This window comes from Myotis nattereri, assembly GCF_964212035.1.
Source record: "Myotis nattereri genome assembly, chromosome: 6".
In the NCBI taxonomy this organism is placed as follows: Eukaryota; Metazoa; Chordata; class Mammalia; order Chiroptera; family Vespertilionidae; genus Myotis; species Myotis nattereri.
Genome location: NC_138081.1, coordinates 4,772,554 through 4,790,337, shown reverse-complemented (window position 1 = coordinate 4,790,337; position 17,784 = coordinate 4,772,554). Strand labels below are relative to the sequence as shown.

The following is a 17,784-nucleotide window of genomic DNA, read 5'->3' as shown; positions in this document are numbered from 1 at the left end:
CCATGGACACAGACAGCAGTGTCTTGAACACCTGGGAGTGAGGCTGTGGGCAACGGGTCGATGCCTTCCATAAACGGAAAAAAGGACATCTGTAATGCTCTCCACAATAAAGACAAAAACAAAACAGAACTCATAGACACAGACAACTGTATGGTGTTACCAGAGGGAAGGGGTGGGTAGTGCAGGATAAAGGAGGTGAAATATATGGCGAAGGAATAACATTTCACTTTGGGTGGTCAGCCCACAATGTGATACCCAGATGATGTATCAGAGCATTGAACTATTAGTACCACATGATTTTATTAACCAACATCATCCCAATAAATTTTTTTACCATTTTTTTTATTGCTTAAAGTATTACAAAGGGTATTACATATGTGTCCTTTTTTTCCCCCCGCCCTTGACGATCCCCTGACCTCCCCTACCGCCCAGTGTCTTATGTCCATTGGTTATGCTTATATGCATGCACACAAGTCCTTCGGTTGATCTCTTACCCCCCTCCCTCCTGCCGCCCAACCCTCCCTGGCCTTCCCGGTGCAGTTGACAATCCTTTTGAGGCAGCTCTGCCTCTGTATCTATTATTGTTCATAAGTTTATAATGGTCTTTATTATCCATGAATGAGTGAGATCATGTGGTATTTTTTCCTTCATTGACTGGCTTATTTCACTTAGCATAATGCTCTCCAGTTCCATCCATGCTGTTGCAAAAGGTAAGTGTTCCTTCTTTTTTACAGCAGCATAGCATTCCATCGTGTAGATATACCACTGTTTTCTAATCCATTCGTCTACTGATGGGCCCTTAGGCTGTTTCCAGATCTTAGCTATGTTTGAATTGTGCTGCTATGAACATAGGGGTGCATATATCCTTTCTGATTGGTTTTTCTGGTTTCTTGGGATATATTCCTAGAAGAGGGATCACAGGGTCAAATGGGAGTTCCGTTTTTAGTTTTTTGAGAAAACTCCATACTGTCTTCCATAGTGGCTGCACCTGTCTGCATTCCCACCAGCAGTGCACGATTGATCCTTTTTGTCCACATCCTCTCCAGCACTTGTTGTTTGTTGATTTGTTGATGATAGCCAGTCTGACAGGTGTGAGATGGTACCTCATTGCTGTTTTGATTTGCATCTCTCAGATGATTAGTGACTTTGAGCATGTTTCCACATGTCTCTTGGCTTTCTGAATGTCCTCTTTTGACTGTTGTCTATTTAGACCCTTTGCCCATTTTTTGATTGGATTGTTCATCTTCCTTTTGTTGAGTTGTATGAGTTCCCTATAAATTTTGGAGATTAGGCCCTTATCAGATATGACATTGGCAACTATGATTTCCCACGGTGTGGGAAATCTTGTTGTTTTGTTGATGGTTTCTTTTGCTGTGCAGAAGCTTTTTATTTTGATGTCGTCCCATTTGTTCATTTTCTCTTTAGTTTTCAATGCCCTAGGAGCTGTATCAGTGAAGAAAGTGCTTCGGCATATGTCTGAGATTTTGTTGCCTTTGGATTCTTCTAGAATTTGTATGGTTTCCCGTCGCACATTTAAGTCCTTTATCCATTTTGAGTTTATTTCGGTGTATGGTGTAAGTTGGTGGTCTAGATTCATTTTCTTGCATATATCTGTCCAATTTTCCCAACACCATTTATTGAAGAGACTATCTTGGCTCCATTGTATGTTCTTGCCTCCTTTATCAAATATTAATTGAGCATATTGGTTCGGGCCGATTTCTGGGCTCTCTATTCTATCCCATTGATCTATATGTCTGTCCTTGTGCCAGTACCAGGCATACCAGATATCAAGCTGTATTACAAAGCCACTGATCCCAATAAATTTAATTTACAAAAAGTTTAAAGAACAATTTTTGATACACCATTAACAATAAAACACTAAATAATCTCCAAAGGGATCACACAAAATTTTAAGGTAATTGCCAGAACTAATTTTTCTATAATTACCTCAATTCATAGAATTCATTCATTTTTCCACATTTAATGACCTCAAAAGGGAACTCTCAGCCATATTTGTGTGTGTGTGTGTGTGTGTGTGTGTGTGTGTGAGCACGCATGTGCGTGGACACATTATTTGTTTTGTATCTGCATCCTAAGTTTAAATACGTAGTTTTCAATATTTTTGAATGTTTTGTGTTTTTCATAAAATTCACATTAATTTTTGCTTTGCGTTTTTCAGACGAACATCTGAAGATATTGGGTAAATTTTCTCTCATATCCCTTTACTCCAAAACACTTTAAAATGACTGCTTTCCTGATGTGTCTAGCATTTCCTGCCTTTACACTGATTGGCCAATTCATTGCTTTGCACTTCTGCTAGATGCCTACTAACCTAACACAGATTTCCTCCAGAAAACTTGATTCTATATTGTCCAAGTCAAACTATTGTTCAACTACAATATACAACATGGCTACTGTAATCATGAGACATGACATCAGGAGGTTCTAAAGTAGGTTAAAGTTGTGAGTGCATGAAACACAGAATTTAATCTGTTATTATTTTTATTTATTAATTATTATATTACTTAGCAAACAGCTATAACTTTACTTTTGCCCAACCCTAATTTACACTTAGTACCAAAGAACTAGTAAAGCCAGAAACCACCCACCCCAAATTAAAAAGTCTTCAAATTGAATTAGGAATATTTTTATAAGGTAACTAAGAGAACTGTATTTCTAAACTTTTCTGATTAATTCACTATATTCAGACCTATCCTCCCTTTGAATTTTGGAACAATTGCCTCTGAGCAAATGATAGCTTTCAGCCACTATTCCTAATTGTGTGTGTTGTGTGTTCCTCTGAAACACAACAGTTTGATGTTGCGTGAATGTTGTAGAAGAAATTGAATTTTATTCATATTTGTTTCCCATGACATTTACAATTTCACTTTTATCTTTCAGAAAATCTTCAGGAAAAAATTGGTAAGTTACTTCAGACAATCCTTTATTGCCGAATCTTTAAAAACAATGTGATGCCTTTAGCATTATCTGCCTTTTCTCCTCTTGACATTCATGGGCTCACCTTTCTTTTGGAAGTCTACTCCTTTTTCATCAATTATTTTTGTCTGTATTCTTCTCACCTATTAAGTTCCATCTATTTATTTTCATAACTTCCATGTTTCCCAGTTTCTTCCTTTTCCCATGCCATACCTGTCCTTCCCTATAAACTTTGGCATTTTCTGCATTCCAGAAACTTGCCATATTTACTGTGAATCTTATGAGGTGAAGAGGGTTACGCTAACAGGCATAAGATTTCCCCCCTGTATGTACTGTCAGTAACATACCCATTAAAGTAGGACCTCTACCATTTTTTACAAGTTGAGAGGCCCATCTTAAGAAAACTGAGCGGTGAGAGTAGATTCCATATGTGATGAGTGCATTTGACCACTCCACCGTCCTGGGAACATTTTCTAGGTTCTGATGTCATTCAGTGACAAAGTGTGACTTTAAGGCCCACTGTTTCACCTCCCCGGTGACCATATTACCCTTTGACCAGATAACTTTTGCAATATTTTCTGTCCTTTTTCTTGTCAATTACATTAAATGTTCTTTATTCGTTTGCATTTTTACTCGTTCAGGTATTAATTCACAACATTGCAAAAGAATTTTTTTATATTTGAAAAAGTATGTTACATCTTAAGGAAAGTTTATGGGCGATGTATCTCTAGCTCAGAATTGTCTACATGGATGACATGAGAAGTTGTTTGTCAGAGCATGATCCCCAAAGGATTTTGCATGGAGCCCTGATAGAATCATTAAATGCTTTATGTCCTTGTTTTTCTAATGTTTTATTTCAAGTATATTTTAGTTTAGAGACACAATGGAATTTTGAAAGAGAGCTCCTTATGTTCATAAGCAGGATTCATGTGATTACGGTTATAGATACAGGTATTGAGAGCAGAGTACTTACTATATAAAGGCTTCTGAATCACACTTTCAGTACCTGCCCCAGGTTTGTGCACTTTTGCCATTTTAATCTTAAAAAGTGGAAGTCCCAAAGCAAGACCTAAGATGGATATTGTTCATCCCAAAGGAAGTTCTCCTTTAGCTCTGTCATACTTTCGTTTCCCATCTCATTCCTTTTGGACGAATGGGTATAGAGATGGAGGGTGACACTGACTCTCACTGCTTACATGGACTTAGGATCCTTTGGCTCTACTTCTGAGAAATGTGGGTGAGTTTCTATTAAAGAATAAACAGCAGAAGCGTTTCATAGTACCATCCTCTTCTCTTCCTGACATTGACCCTTAATTATGTTTGAACTGTTTTTTTCTTTCTTTCACTTTTTCAGATAAGAGTGACCAGGAAAAAGGCAAGTCCCATGAATGTATTTCACTTTGTACTTACTCATTGTCATGTGTTTAGTTTGCATTTGTTCTCAACTCTCAGGGATCATCTTCCTTACTACACCACACTTATGTACATCATTTTTTCATGTATTGGTAAGATTTCAACATAAGTTTACCATCTTCATTTGTTACTCAGTTTCCCCATTATTATTTCTCTGACGGTCCTGTCCTTGCAGTGCACAAAAATATTTCCTTTCGGACAAGAAAATTTCAGTTATTACTTTACTGTAAAATCTTGCTATTTTTATAGTGTGTCTGATGTTAAAGTTTTGTGCAATAGAGCACCAGACCATACAATGAAGACGGCCCCCACCATACCCCACTCCAGGCCAAACAAAGTAGACCACTCACAGTACTCCATCCCTGACCAGCCATTACTGCCATTTAATACTTCATCTCCCTTCCCTCTGAATTTCTTAGGATAACCTTTATTCAGGCATGAGTTAAAATCAGGCTCACATACAATAATGTTATATATGAACCAGTTGACAAAACAGTGGGGATAGAGGTATCCATTAACCTAATCTTCATAACCAATAGGAGCAGTAGTTGAAGATCTACGAATGACTGTCTTTGGCAGCTTTATATGGCCAGCTCCCACAACGGAAGAATTCACTATATATGTATATATATATATATATATATATATATATATATATATATATATATATATTATAAATTTGGATGCAACCAGAGATCTTATTAAAATAAAGACCTTATTCTTATGGCTGAGTAGTATTCCACTGTATATAGGTACCCCGTTTTCTTTATCCATGCATACATAGAAGGACACTTGGCTTGCTTTTATGTATTGTCCACTGTGACTAATGCTACAGTGAATATAGGAGTGCATATATCATTAGTGCATATAGGAGTTCATGCAAGCTTAAGTTTACATACGTAGTTTTCTATATTATTAGACTTTTTCTTTCTTCTATAATTCGCAATAATTTTTCAATTTCTTTTCATATTTCTATTGATTAAAGTATTAAATATGAGCCCTTATCACCACATTGCCCCCCATTCCCCATTAATTTTTCCTTTTCATTTTTCAGATAAAAGTCTGAAGATATTGGGTAACTTTTCTCTTATGTCCCTTTACTCCCAAACATCTTAATATGACTGCTTTCTGAAGGAGTGCATATATCATTAGGAAGAAATATTTTTCTGATTTTAGGGCATAGGTATCCATAGCAGGTGTTATTTATTGGTCATATGGGATCTCTAATATTCATGTTTGAGGAAACTCCATACTGTTTACCACAGTAGCTGTACCAGTTCACATTCCCACCAGCAGTACATGAGGCTTCCCTTTCCTCCACAACCTCTCCAACACTTGTTATTACTAGTCTTGTTGATAACAGCCACTCTAACAGGTGTGAGGTGGTGTCTCCTTTTAGGTTTGATTTGCATTTCGCTGATGGCTAGTGCAGTACAGGACCTTCTCAGATACCTTTTGACCATTAGTTTGTACCTTGGGAGAGGAAATGCTGCCCTTTGTGGCAACAGGGATGGATCTTGAGAATATCATGCTGCTGCAGACAAAGCCAAGAACCATGTGATTTCACTCACATGTGCCATATGAAACCGAAAACACAAAATGAGCACAGGACAAAATCAAACAAAAACTCACAGAGACAGGAAAGCATGGACAGACTGAGGATTCTCAGAGGCATGGTGGTGGGAGTGGGGGGACAGTTGGGATGGAAAGATTAACCAAAGAACTTAAATGCATATATGCATAGCCCATGGACACAGACAACAGTGTCTTGAAGACCTGGGTGTGAGGTGTGGAAGAAGGGTTGAGGGTGGCAATAAGGGAATAAGGGGACATCTTTCATGCTCTCAATAATAAAGACTAAAGCAAAACAGAACTCATAGACACTGACAAGGAAGGGTGGGTAGCACAGGATAAAGGAGGTGAAATATATGTCAAAGGAACTAGAGTTAACTTTGGGTGCTAAGCCCACAATATCATATGCAAGTGATGTATCATAGCACTGTGCCATTATTTCCACATAACTTTATTAAGCAATGTCATCCCAATAAATTTAATTTACAGAAGTTTTAAAAGAAGAATAGAGATACAATATCAATAATAATACAATAAAAATCTCAAAAGGGATCACTGAAAATTTAGGTAATCACGTGACTTAACATTCACATAATTTCCTCACTTCAGAGAATTCATTCATTTTTCCGTTTTAATTACCTCAAAAGTGAGCTTTCAGCCACTATCTCCGTGTAGACACCTGTGCGTACTTCTCTGTATGTATGTGTGCGTATTTATCTTGTATCTGAAACTGAAGCTTAAGTTTACATACGTAGTTTTCTATATTATTAGACTTTTTCTTTCTTCTAAAATTCGCAATAATTTTTAAATTTCTTTTCATATTTCTATTGATTAAAGTATTAAATATGAGCCCTTATCACCACATTGCCCCCCATTCCCCCTTTAATTTTTCCTTTTCATTTTTCAGATAAAAGTCTGAAGATATTGGGTAACTTTTCTCTTATGTCCCTTTCCTCCCAAACATCTTAATATGACTGCTTTCTGAAGTGCCCAACATTTTCTGCCTTTTTATTGATTGGCCAATTCATTACTTTGCACTTCACCCAGATGCCTACTAACCTAACTCAGCATTTCTCCAGAAAATCTGGTTCAATATTCTTCAACTAACTCTATTGTTCAACTATAACATACAACATTGCTATTGTAAATATGAGAATTAACTACAAGGAGGTTCAAAAGCACGTTAAGTTGAGAATAATCACAGAATAATAATATGCTCTTAATCTTTTTTATTGATTAATTATTATATTATTTAGCAGAAAACTATACATTTAATTTAGCCTGCCTTTAATATATTTATTCCCAAGAACTTGTAAAAGATAGGAAAACCCCCCAAATTATGAAATCTTCAAATTAAATTTGGAATATTTTATAAGGTAACTAACAGAACTGTATTTCCAATTTTTTATTTTGCTTAATTCACTATATTCAGAACTTTCTTCCCTTTGAATTTTGGAACAATTGTCTCTGAGCAAATGAGAGCTTTCAGCCACTGTGCCTATATTTGTGTGTGTTTTGTGATCCTCTGCACCATGAAAGGTTTGATATTGCCTGCATGTTGCTGAAGAAATTGAATTTTATGCGCATTTTTTCCCGTGAAATTTACAATTTCATTTTTATTTTTCAGAAAATCTTCAGGGAAAATTTGGTAAGTCATTTCAGACAATCCTATATTGTAACCTTTAAAAACAATGTGATGTCTTTAGCATTACCTGCCTTTTCCCCTCTTGACATTCATTAGCTCAGCTTTCTTTTGGATGTCTACACCTTTTTCCTCAATTATTTTGGTCTGTACACTTCTCACATATTAAGTTGCATCTATTTATTTTCATAACTTAAATTCTTCCCAGTTTCTTCCCTTTTCCATCTCATACCTGTCCTTCCCTATAAACTTTGACATTTTCTGCTTCCAAGAAACTTGCCATATTTACTGTGAATCTTGTGAGGTGAAGAGGGTTACTCTAAAAGGCACAGGATTTCCACTCTACATATTCTGGCAGTATCATACCCATCTATAAAGTAGGACTTCTGCCATTTTTTCCAAGTTGAGGAACCCAGCTTAAGCAAACTGAGTGATGAGAGAAGATTCCATATGCGATGAGTGCATTTGACCCCTCCACTTTCCTGCCAAACTTTTCTAAGTTCCGATGTCATTCATTGACTGAGTGTGACCGAAAGGCCCACTCTTTCCCCTCCATGGTGACCATATTCCAGGTCGCACAGATAATTCATATAAAACTTTCTGGCTTTTTTCTTTCCAACTCCAATAAACGCTCTTTATTCTTTTGCATTTTTATTCACTCAGGTATTAATTCACAACATTGAATACGATTTTTTATGTTGGCAAAAGGATGTTACATCTGAAGGAAAGTTTATGTGTGATGTATATTTAGATCAGAATTGTCTGTGTGGATGCCATGAGAAGCTCATTGTCATAGCATGATCCCCAAAGGTTTTTTCATGGAGTCATATTGGAATCATTAAATGTCTTATGTCCTCCTTTTCTGATGTTATATTTCAATTATGTTTTAGTTTAGAGATACAATGGAATTTGGGAAGAGAGCCCCTTAATTTGTAAGCAGGATTCCTATGATTTCGGATACAGGTGTTGATTGCAGGGTACTTTTACTATATACAGGCTTCTCCATCAGACTTAAAGTACCTCCCTCAGGTAAGTGCACTTTTGCCAGTTACGTATGAAAAGGTGGAAAGTCTAAAACAAGACCAATGATTGATATTGTTTATCCCAGAGGAAGTTCTGCTTTAGGTCTGTCATACTTTCATTTCCCATCTCATCGCTTTATGACGAATGGGTATGGGGATGGAGGGTGACACTGGCTCTCATTGGTTGCATGGACTTAGGATCCTTTGTCCCCACTTCTTAGAAATGTGGGTCAGTTTCCATTAAAGAATAAACAGCAGAAGGGTTTCAAATTAGCGTCCTCCTCTCTTCCTGACATTGTGCCTTCATTATGTTTGAAAAGTCTTTTTCTTTCTTTCACTCTTTCAGATAAGGGTGACCAGGATAAAGCCAAGTCCCGTGAAGATATTTCACTTTGCACGTACTCATTGTCATGTGTTTATTTTGCGTTTGTTTTCAACTCTCAAGGATCATCTTCCTTTCTCCACCACACTCACGTACACCACTTTTTCATGTATTGTTATGATTTCAACATAAGTTTACCATCCTCATTTCTAATTCAGTTTCCCCAATGATTATTTCTTTGGTGGTCCTGTCCTTGTAATGCATGGAAAAATTCCTCTCTGACTAGAAAATTTTAGTAATTACTTTCCTACAAAATTTTGCTGTTTTCAAAGTGTCTTATCTGAAAGTTTTGTGCAATATAGCTTCAGCCATTCAATGTAGAACACCCCACTCCAGGCCACTTCCCAATTTCTGGCTGGCCATTACTGCCATTTAATACATCATCTCCCTTTCCCAAGAATTTCTTATGATAAACTGTATTGGGGCATTTATTAAAATCAGGCTCACATAAAATAAAGTTATGTATGAACCATTTGACAAAACATTGAGGATAGAGGTACCCATTAACCTAAGCTGCATAACCAATAGGAGCAGTGGTTCAGGATTCTATGAATCACTGGTCGTGGCAGTTTTACTAGCATACAGCTAGCTTCCACAATAGAAGAACTGAGTATATATCTTTAGCTGCATCAAGGGGCCTTATGAAGATAAAACCTTATTCTTTTGGATGCGCACTATCCCATTGTATATAGGTGACAGTTTATCTTTATGCAAGCAAAATGAAAGGACACTTGGCCTGTTTCTATGTCTTGTCCACTGTGACTAATGCTACAGTGAACATAGGTGTGCATATATCATTTGGAAGAAATATTTTTCAGATTGTGGGGCCTAGGTATCCATAGAAGGTGTTATTTATTGGTCATATGGGATCTCTATTCTTCATGTTTGAGGAACTTCCATACTGTGTCTCACAGTATCTGTACCAGTTCACATTCCCACCCGAAGTACATGAGGCTTCCCTTTCCTCCACAACCTCTCCAACACTTGTCATTACTAGTCTTGTTGATAACAGCCACTCTAACAGGTGTGAGGTGGTATCTCCTGGTGGTTTTTATTTGCATTTCCCTAGTAGCTAGTGCACTACAGGATCTTTCCAAATACCTGCTGTCCGTTTGTATGTCTTCTTGGGAGATGAAATACTGCCTTTTGTAACAACAGGGATGGATCTTGAGAATATTATTCTGAGCAGACAAAGTCAAGAACCATATCATTATTCTCATATGTGGCACATGAAACTTAAAGCAAAAATTAAGCACACAAGACAATCAAACAAAACTTCACCGAGAGCCGGAACCTGTTTGGCTCAGTGGATAGAGTTTTGGCCTGTGGACTGAAAGGTCACAGGTTTGATTCCGGTCAAGGGCATGTACCTGGGTTGCGGGAACATCCCCAGTAGGAGATATGCAGGACGCAGCTGATCGATGTTTCTCTCTCATCGATGTTTCTAACTCTCTATCGCTCTCCCTTCCTCTCTGTAAAAAATCAATAAAATATATTAAAAAAAAACACACACACAAACAAACAAACAAAACTTCACAGAGACAGGAAAGCATGGAACAGACTCAGGATTCTCACAGGCATCACAGTAGGTGTGTGTGGGGTGGTGGGGCAGGAGGGCTGCAATGATTCAGCAAAGAACTTAAATGCATATATGCATAACCCATGGACACAGACAGCAGTGTCTTGAACACCTGGGAGTGAGGCTGTGGGCAACGGGTCGATGCCTTCCATAAACGGAAAAAAGGACATCTATAATGCTCTACACAATAAAGACTAAAACAAAACAGAACTCATAGACACAGACAACTGTATGGTGTTACCAGAGGGAAGGGGTGGGTAGTGCAGGATAAAGGAGGTGAAATATATGGCGAAGGAATAACATTTCACTTTGGGTGGTCAGCCCACAATTTAATACCCAGATGATGTATCAGAGCACTGAACTATTAGTACCACATGATTTTATTAACCAACATCATCCCAATAAATTTTTTTACCATTTTTTTTATTGCTTAAAGTATTACAAAGTGTATTACATATGTGTCCTTTTTTTTCCCAGCCCTTGATAATCCCCTGGCATTCCCTACCGCCCAGTGTCTTATGTCCATTGGTTATGCTTATATGCATGCATACAAGTCCTTCGGTTGATCTCTTACCCCCCTCCCTCCTGCCGAACAACCCTCCTGGCCTTCCCGGTGCAGTTTGACAATCCTTTTGAGGGAACTCTGCCTCTGTATCTATTATTGTTCATAAGTTTATAATGGTCTTTATTATCCATGAATGAGTGAGATCATGTGGTATTTTTCCTTCATTGACTGGCTTATTTCACTTAGCATAATGCTCTCCAGTTCCATTCATGCTGTTGCAAAATGTAAGAGTTCCTTCTTTTTTAAGGCAGCATAGTATTCCATCCTGTAGATATACCACTGTTTTCTAATCCATTCATCTACTGATGGGCTCTTATGCTGTTTCCAGATCTTAGCTATGTTTGAATTGTGCTGCTATGAATATAGGGGTTCATATATCCTTTCTGATTGGTTTTTCTGGTTTCTTGGGATATATTCCTAGAAGAGGGATCACAGGGTCAAATGGGAGTTCCGTTTTTAGTTTTTTGAGAAAACTCCATACTGTCTTCCATATGGCTGCACCAGTCTGCATTCCCACCAGCAGTGCACGAGTGTCCCTTTTTGTCCACATCCTCTCCAGCACTTGTTGTTTGTTGATTTGTTGATGATAGCTAGTCTGACTGGTGTGAGATGGTACCTCATTGCTGTTTTGATTTGCATCTCTCAGATGATTAGTGACTTTGAGCATGTTTCCATATGTCTCTTGGCATTCTGAATGTCCTCTTTTGACTGTTGTCTATTTAGATCCTTTGCCCATTTTTTGATTGGATTGTTCATCTTCCTTTTGTTGAGTTGTATGAGTTCCCTATAAATTTTGGAGATTAGGCCCTTATCAGATATGACATTGGCAAATATGATTTCCCACGGCGTGGGAAATCTTGTTGTTTTGTAGATGGTTTCCTTTGCTGTGCAGAAGCTTTTTATTTTGATGTCGTCCCATTTGTTCATTTTCTCTTTAGTTTCAAGTGCCCTAGGAGCTGTATCAGTGACGAAATTGCTTCAGCATTTGTCTGAGATTTTGTTGCCTTTGGATTATTCTAGAATTTGTATGGTTTCCCGTCGCACATTTAAGTCCTTTATCCATTTTGAGTTTATTTCTGTGTATGGTGTAAGTTGGTGGTCTAGATTCATTTTCTTGCATATATCTGTCCAATTTTCCCAACACCATTTATTGAAGAGACTATCTTGACTCCATTGTATGTTCTTGCCTCCTTTGTCAAATATTAATTGAGCATATTGGTTCGGGCCGATTTCTGGGCTCTCTATTCTATCCCATTGATCTATATGTCTGTCCTTGTGCCAGTACCAGGCATACCAGATATCAAGCTGTATTACAAAGCCACTGATCCCAATAAATTTATTTTACAAAAAGTTTAAAGAACAATTTTTGATACACCATTAACAATAAAACACTAAATAATCTCCAAAGGGATCACACAAAATTTTAAGGTAATTGCCAGAACTAATTTTTCTATAATTTCCTCAATTCATAGAATTCATTCATTTTTCCATATTTAATGACCTCTAAAGGAAATTCTCAGCCATATTTGTGTGTGTGTGTGTGTGTGTGTGTGTGCACGCATGTGCCTGGGCACATTATTTGTTTTGTATCTGCATCCTAAGTTTAAATACGTAGTTTTCAATAATTTTGAATGTTTTGTGTTTTTCATAAAATTCACATTAATTTTTGCTTTGCGTTTTTCAGACGAACATCTGAAGATATTGGGTAAATTTTCTCTCATATCCCTTTACTCCAAAACACTTTAAAATGACTGCTTTCCTGATGTGTCTAGCATTTCCTGCCTTTACACTGATTGGCCAATTCATTGCTTTGCACTTCTGCTAGATGCCTACTAACCTAACACAGATTTCCTCCAGAAAACTTGATTCTATATTGTCCAAGTCAAACTATTGTTCAACTACAATATACAACATGGCTACTGTAATCATGAGACATGACATCAGGAGGTTCTAAAGTAGGTTAAAGTTGTGAGTGCATGAAACACAGAATTTAATCTGTTATTATTTTATTTATTAATTATTATATGACTTAGCAAACAACTATAACTTTACTTTTGCCCAACCCTACTTTACACTTAGTACCAAAGAACTAGTAAAGCCAGAAACCACCCACCCCAATTGAAAAAGTCTTCAAATTGAATTAGGAATATTTTTATAAGGTAACTAACAGAACTATTTCTAAATTTTTCTGATTAATTCACTATATTCAGACCTATCCTCCCTTTGAATTTTGGAACAATTGCCTCTGAGCAAATGATAGCTTTCAGCCACTATTCCTAATTGTGTGTGTTGTGTGTTCCTCTGAAACACAACAGGTTTGATGTTGCGTGAATGTTGTAGAAGAAATTGAATTTTATTCATATTTGTTTCCCATGACATTTACAATTTCACTTTTATCTTTCAGAAAATCTTCAGGAAAAAATTGGTAAGTTACTTCAGACAATCCTTTATTGCCAAATCTTTAAAAACAATGTGATGCCTTTAGCATTATCTGCCTTTTCTCCTCTTGACATTCATGGGCTCACCTTTCTTTTGGAAGTCTACTCCTTTTTCATCAATTATTTTTGTCTGTATTCTTCTCACCTATTAATTTCCATCTATTTATTTTCATAACTTCCATGTTTCCCAGTTTCTTCCTTTTCCCATGCCATACCTGTCCTTCCCTATAAACTTTGGCATTTTCTGCATTCCAGAAACTTGCCATATTTACTGTGAATCTTATGAGGTGAAGAGGGTTACGCTAACAGGCATAAGATTTCCCCCCTGTATGTACTGTCAGTAACATACCCATTAAAGTAGGACCTCTACCATTTTTTACAAGTTGAGAGGCCCATCTTAAGAAAACTGAGCGGTGAGAGTAGATTCCATATGTGATGAGTGCATTTGACCACTCCACCGTCCTGGGAACATTTTCTAGGTTCTGATGTCATTCAGTGACAAAGTGTGACTTTAAGGCCCACTGTTTCACCTCCCCGGTGACCATATTACCCTTTGACCAGATAATTTTTGCAATATTTTCTGTCCTTTTTCTTGTCAATTACATTAACTGTTCTTTATTCATTTGCATTTTTACTCTTTCAGGTATTAATTCATAACATTGCAAAAGATTTTTTTTATATTTGAAAAAGTATGTTACATCTTAAGGAAAGTTTATGTGCGATGTATCTTGAGCTCAGAATTGTCTATGGGGATAACATGAGAAGCTGTTTGTCAGAGCATGATCCCCAAAGGTTTTTGCATGGAGCCCTAAAAGAATCATTAAATGCTTTATGTCCTTTTTTTTCTAATGTTATATTTCAAATATGTTTTAGTTTAGAAACACAATGGAATTTTGGAAGAGAGCTCCTTATGTTCATAAGCAGGATTCATGCGATTACTGTTATAGATACAGGTGTTGAGAGCAGGGTACTTACTATATAAAGGCTTCTGAATCACACTTTCAGTACCTGCCCCTGGTATGTGCACTTTGCCATTTTAATCTGAAAAAGTGGAAGTCCCAAAGCAAGACCAGAGATTGATATTGTTAATCCCAGAGGAAGTTCTCCTTTAGGTCTGTCATACTTTCGTTTCCCATCTCATTCCTTTTAGACGAATGGGTATAGAGATGGAGGGTGACACTGGCTCTCACTGGTTACATGAACTTAGGATCCTTTGGCTCTACTTCTTAGAAATGTGGGTGAGTTTCTATTAAAGAATATACAGCAGAAGGGTTTCATAGTACCATCCTCTTCTCTTCCTGACATTGACCCTTAATAATTTTTGAACTGTTTTTTTCTTTCTTTCACTTTTTCAGATAAGAGTGACCAGGAAAAAGGCAAGTCCCATGAATGTATTTCACTTTGTACTTACTCATTGTCATGTGTTTAGTTTGCATTTGTTCTCAACTCTCAGAGATCATCTTCCTTACTACACCACACTCATGTACATCATTTTTTCATGTATTGGTAAGATTTCAACATAAGTTTACCATCTTCATTTGTTACTCAGTTTCCCCATTATTATTTCTCTGAAGGTCCTGCCCTTGCAGTGCACAAAAATATTTCCTTTCGGACAAGAAAATTTCAGATATTACTTTACTGTAAAATCTTGCTATTTTTATAGTGTGTCTGATGTTAAAGTTTTGTGCAATAGAGCACCAGACCATACAATGAAGACGGCCCCCACCATACCCCACTCCAGGCCAAACAAAGTAGACCACTCACAGTACTCCATCCCTGACCAGCCATTACTGCCATTTAATACTTCATCTCCCTTCCCTCTGAATTTCTTAGGATAACCTTTATTCAGGCATGAGTTAAAATCAGACTCACATACAATAATGTTATATATGAACCAGCTGACAAAACAGTGGGGATAGAGGTATCCATTAACCTAATCTTCTAATCAATAGGAGCAGTAGTTCAAGATTCTATGAATGACTGTCTTTGGCAGTTTTATATGGCCAGTTCCCACAATAGAAGAATTGACTATATATATATATATAAATTTGGATGCAACCAGAGATCTTATTAAAATAAAGACCTTATTCTTATGGCTGAGTAGTATTCCACTGTAATAGGTACCCCTTTTTCTTTATCCATGCATCTATAGAAGGACACTTGGCTTGCCTCTATGCCTTGTCCACTGTGACTAATGCTACAGTGAATATAGGAGTGCATATATCATTAGGAAGAAATATTTTTTTCAGATTTTAGGGCATAGGTATCCATAGCAGGTGTTATTTATTGGTCATATGGGATCTCTAATATTCATGTTTGAGGAACCTCCATACTGTTTCCCACAGTAGCTGTACCAGTTCAAATTCCCACCAGCAGTACATGAGGCTTCCCTTTCCTCCACAACCTCTGCAACACTTGTTATTACTAGTCTTGTTGATAACAGCCACTCTAACAGGTGTGAGGTGGTGTCTCCTTTTAGGTTTGATTTGCATTTCGCTGATGGCTAGTGCAGGACAGGACCTTCTCAGATACCTTTTGGCCATTAGTTTGTACCTTGGGAGAGGAAATGCTGCCCTTTGTGGCAACAGGGATGGATCTTGAGAATATCATACTGCTGCAGACAAAGCCAAGAACCACGTGATTTCACTCACATGTGCCATATGAAACCGAAAGCACAAAATGAGCACAGGATAAAATCAAACAAAAACTCACAGAGACAGGAAAGCATGGACAGACTGAGGATTCTCAGATGCATGGTGGTGGGTGCGGGCGGGACAGTTGGGATGGAAAGATTAACCAAAGAACTTAAATGCATATATGCATAGCCCATGGACACAGACAACAGTGTCTTGAAGACCTGGGTGTGAGGTGTGGAAGAAGGGTTGAGGTTGGCAATAAGGGAATAAGGGGACATCTGTCATACTCTCAACAATAAAGACTAAAGCAAAACAGAACTCATAGACACTGACAAGGAAGGGTGGGTAGCACAGGATAAAGGAGGTGAAACATATGTCGAAGGAACTAGAGTTAACTTTGGGTGCTAAGCCCACAATATCATATGCAAGTGATGTATCATAGCACTGTGCCATTAGTTTCACATAACTTTATTAAGCAATGTCATCCCAATAAATTCAATTTACAGAAGTTTTAAAAGAAGAATAGAGATACAATATCAATAATAATACATTAAATAATCTCAAAAGGGATAATTGAAAATTTAGGTAATCACCTGACTTAACATTCACATAATTTCCTCACTTCAGAGAATTCATTCATTTTTCCGTTTTAATTACCTCATAAGTGAGCTTTCAGCCACTGTCTCCGTGTAGACACCTGTGCGTCCATCTCTGTATGTATGTGTGCGTATTTATCTTGTATCTGAAACTGAAGCTTAAGTTTACATACGTAGTTTTCTATATTATTAGACTTTTTGTATCTTATAAAATTTGCATTAATTTTTTAATTTCTTTTCATATTTTTATTGATTAAAGTATTAAATATGAGCCCTTATCACCACATTGCCCCCCATTCCCCCTTTAATTTTTCCTTTTCATTTTTCAGATAAAAGTCTGAAGATATTGGGTAACTTTTCTCTTATGTCCCTTTCCTCCCAAACATCTTAATATGACTGCTTTCTGAAGTGCCCAACATTTCCTGCCTTTTTATTGATTGGCCAATTCATTACTTTGCACTTCTCCTAGATGCCTACTAACCTAACCCAGATTCCTCCAGAAAATCTGGTTCAATATTGTTCAACTAACTCTATTGTTCAACTATAACATACAACATGGCTATTGTAAATATGAGAATTAACTACAGGGAGGTTCAAAAGCACGTTAAAGCTGAGAATAATCAGAGAATAATAATATGCTCTTAATCTTTTTTATTGATTACTTATTATATTATTTAGCAGAAAACTATACATTTAATTTAGCCTGAGTTTAATATATTTATTCCAAAGAACTTGTAAAAGATAAGAAACCCTCCAAAATTATGAAATCTTCAAAATAATTTGGAATATTTTATAAGGTAACTAACAGAACTGTATTTCCAATTTTTTATTTTGCTTAATTCACTATATTCAGAACTTTCCTCCATTTGAGTTTTGGAACAATTGTCTTTGAGAAAATGAGAGCTTTCAGCCACTGTGCCTATATTTGTGTGTTGTGTGTTCCTCTGCACCATGAAAGGTTTGATATTGCCTGCATGTTGCTGAAGAAATTGAATTATATGC

At 37.0% G+C, this 17,784-nt stretch overlaps 1 protein-coding gene across 1 annotated transcript in view; it reads left to right on the top strand.

Annotated features, from left to right (window-relative positions):
- LOC308521524 (uncharacterized protein) overlaps positions 1–16,151 on the top strand; it is a gene marked incomplete at its 3' end in the record, with an annotated part of 103,794 nt that extends 87,643 nt beyond the window's left edge. Inside the window, exons 49-57 of the mRNA XM_081094602.1 lie at positions 2,180–2,200; positions 2,902–2,922; positions 4,292–4,327; positions 6,830–6,850; positions 7,550–7,570; positions 12,797–12,817; positions 13,517–13,537; positions 14,906–14,926; positions 16,030–16,151. Of these exons, the coding sequence (XP_080950728.1) occupies positions 2,180–2,200; positions 2,902–2,922; positions 4,292–4,327; positions 6,830–6,850; positions 7,550–7,570; positions 12,797–12,817; positions 13,517–13,537; positions 14,906–14,926; positions 16,030–16,151 (305 nt within the window). The remainder of the gene's footprint in view (positions 1–2,179; positions 2,201–2,901; positions 2,923–4,291; positions 4,328–6,829; positions 6,851–7,549; positions 7,571–12,796; positions 12,818–13,516; positions 13,538–14,905; positions 14,927–16,029) is intronic.
- Between the last annotated feature and the right edge of the window lie 1,633 nt (positions 16,152–17,784).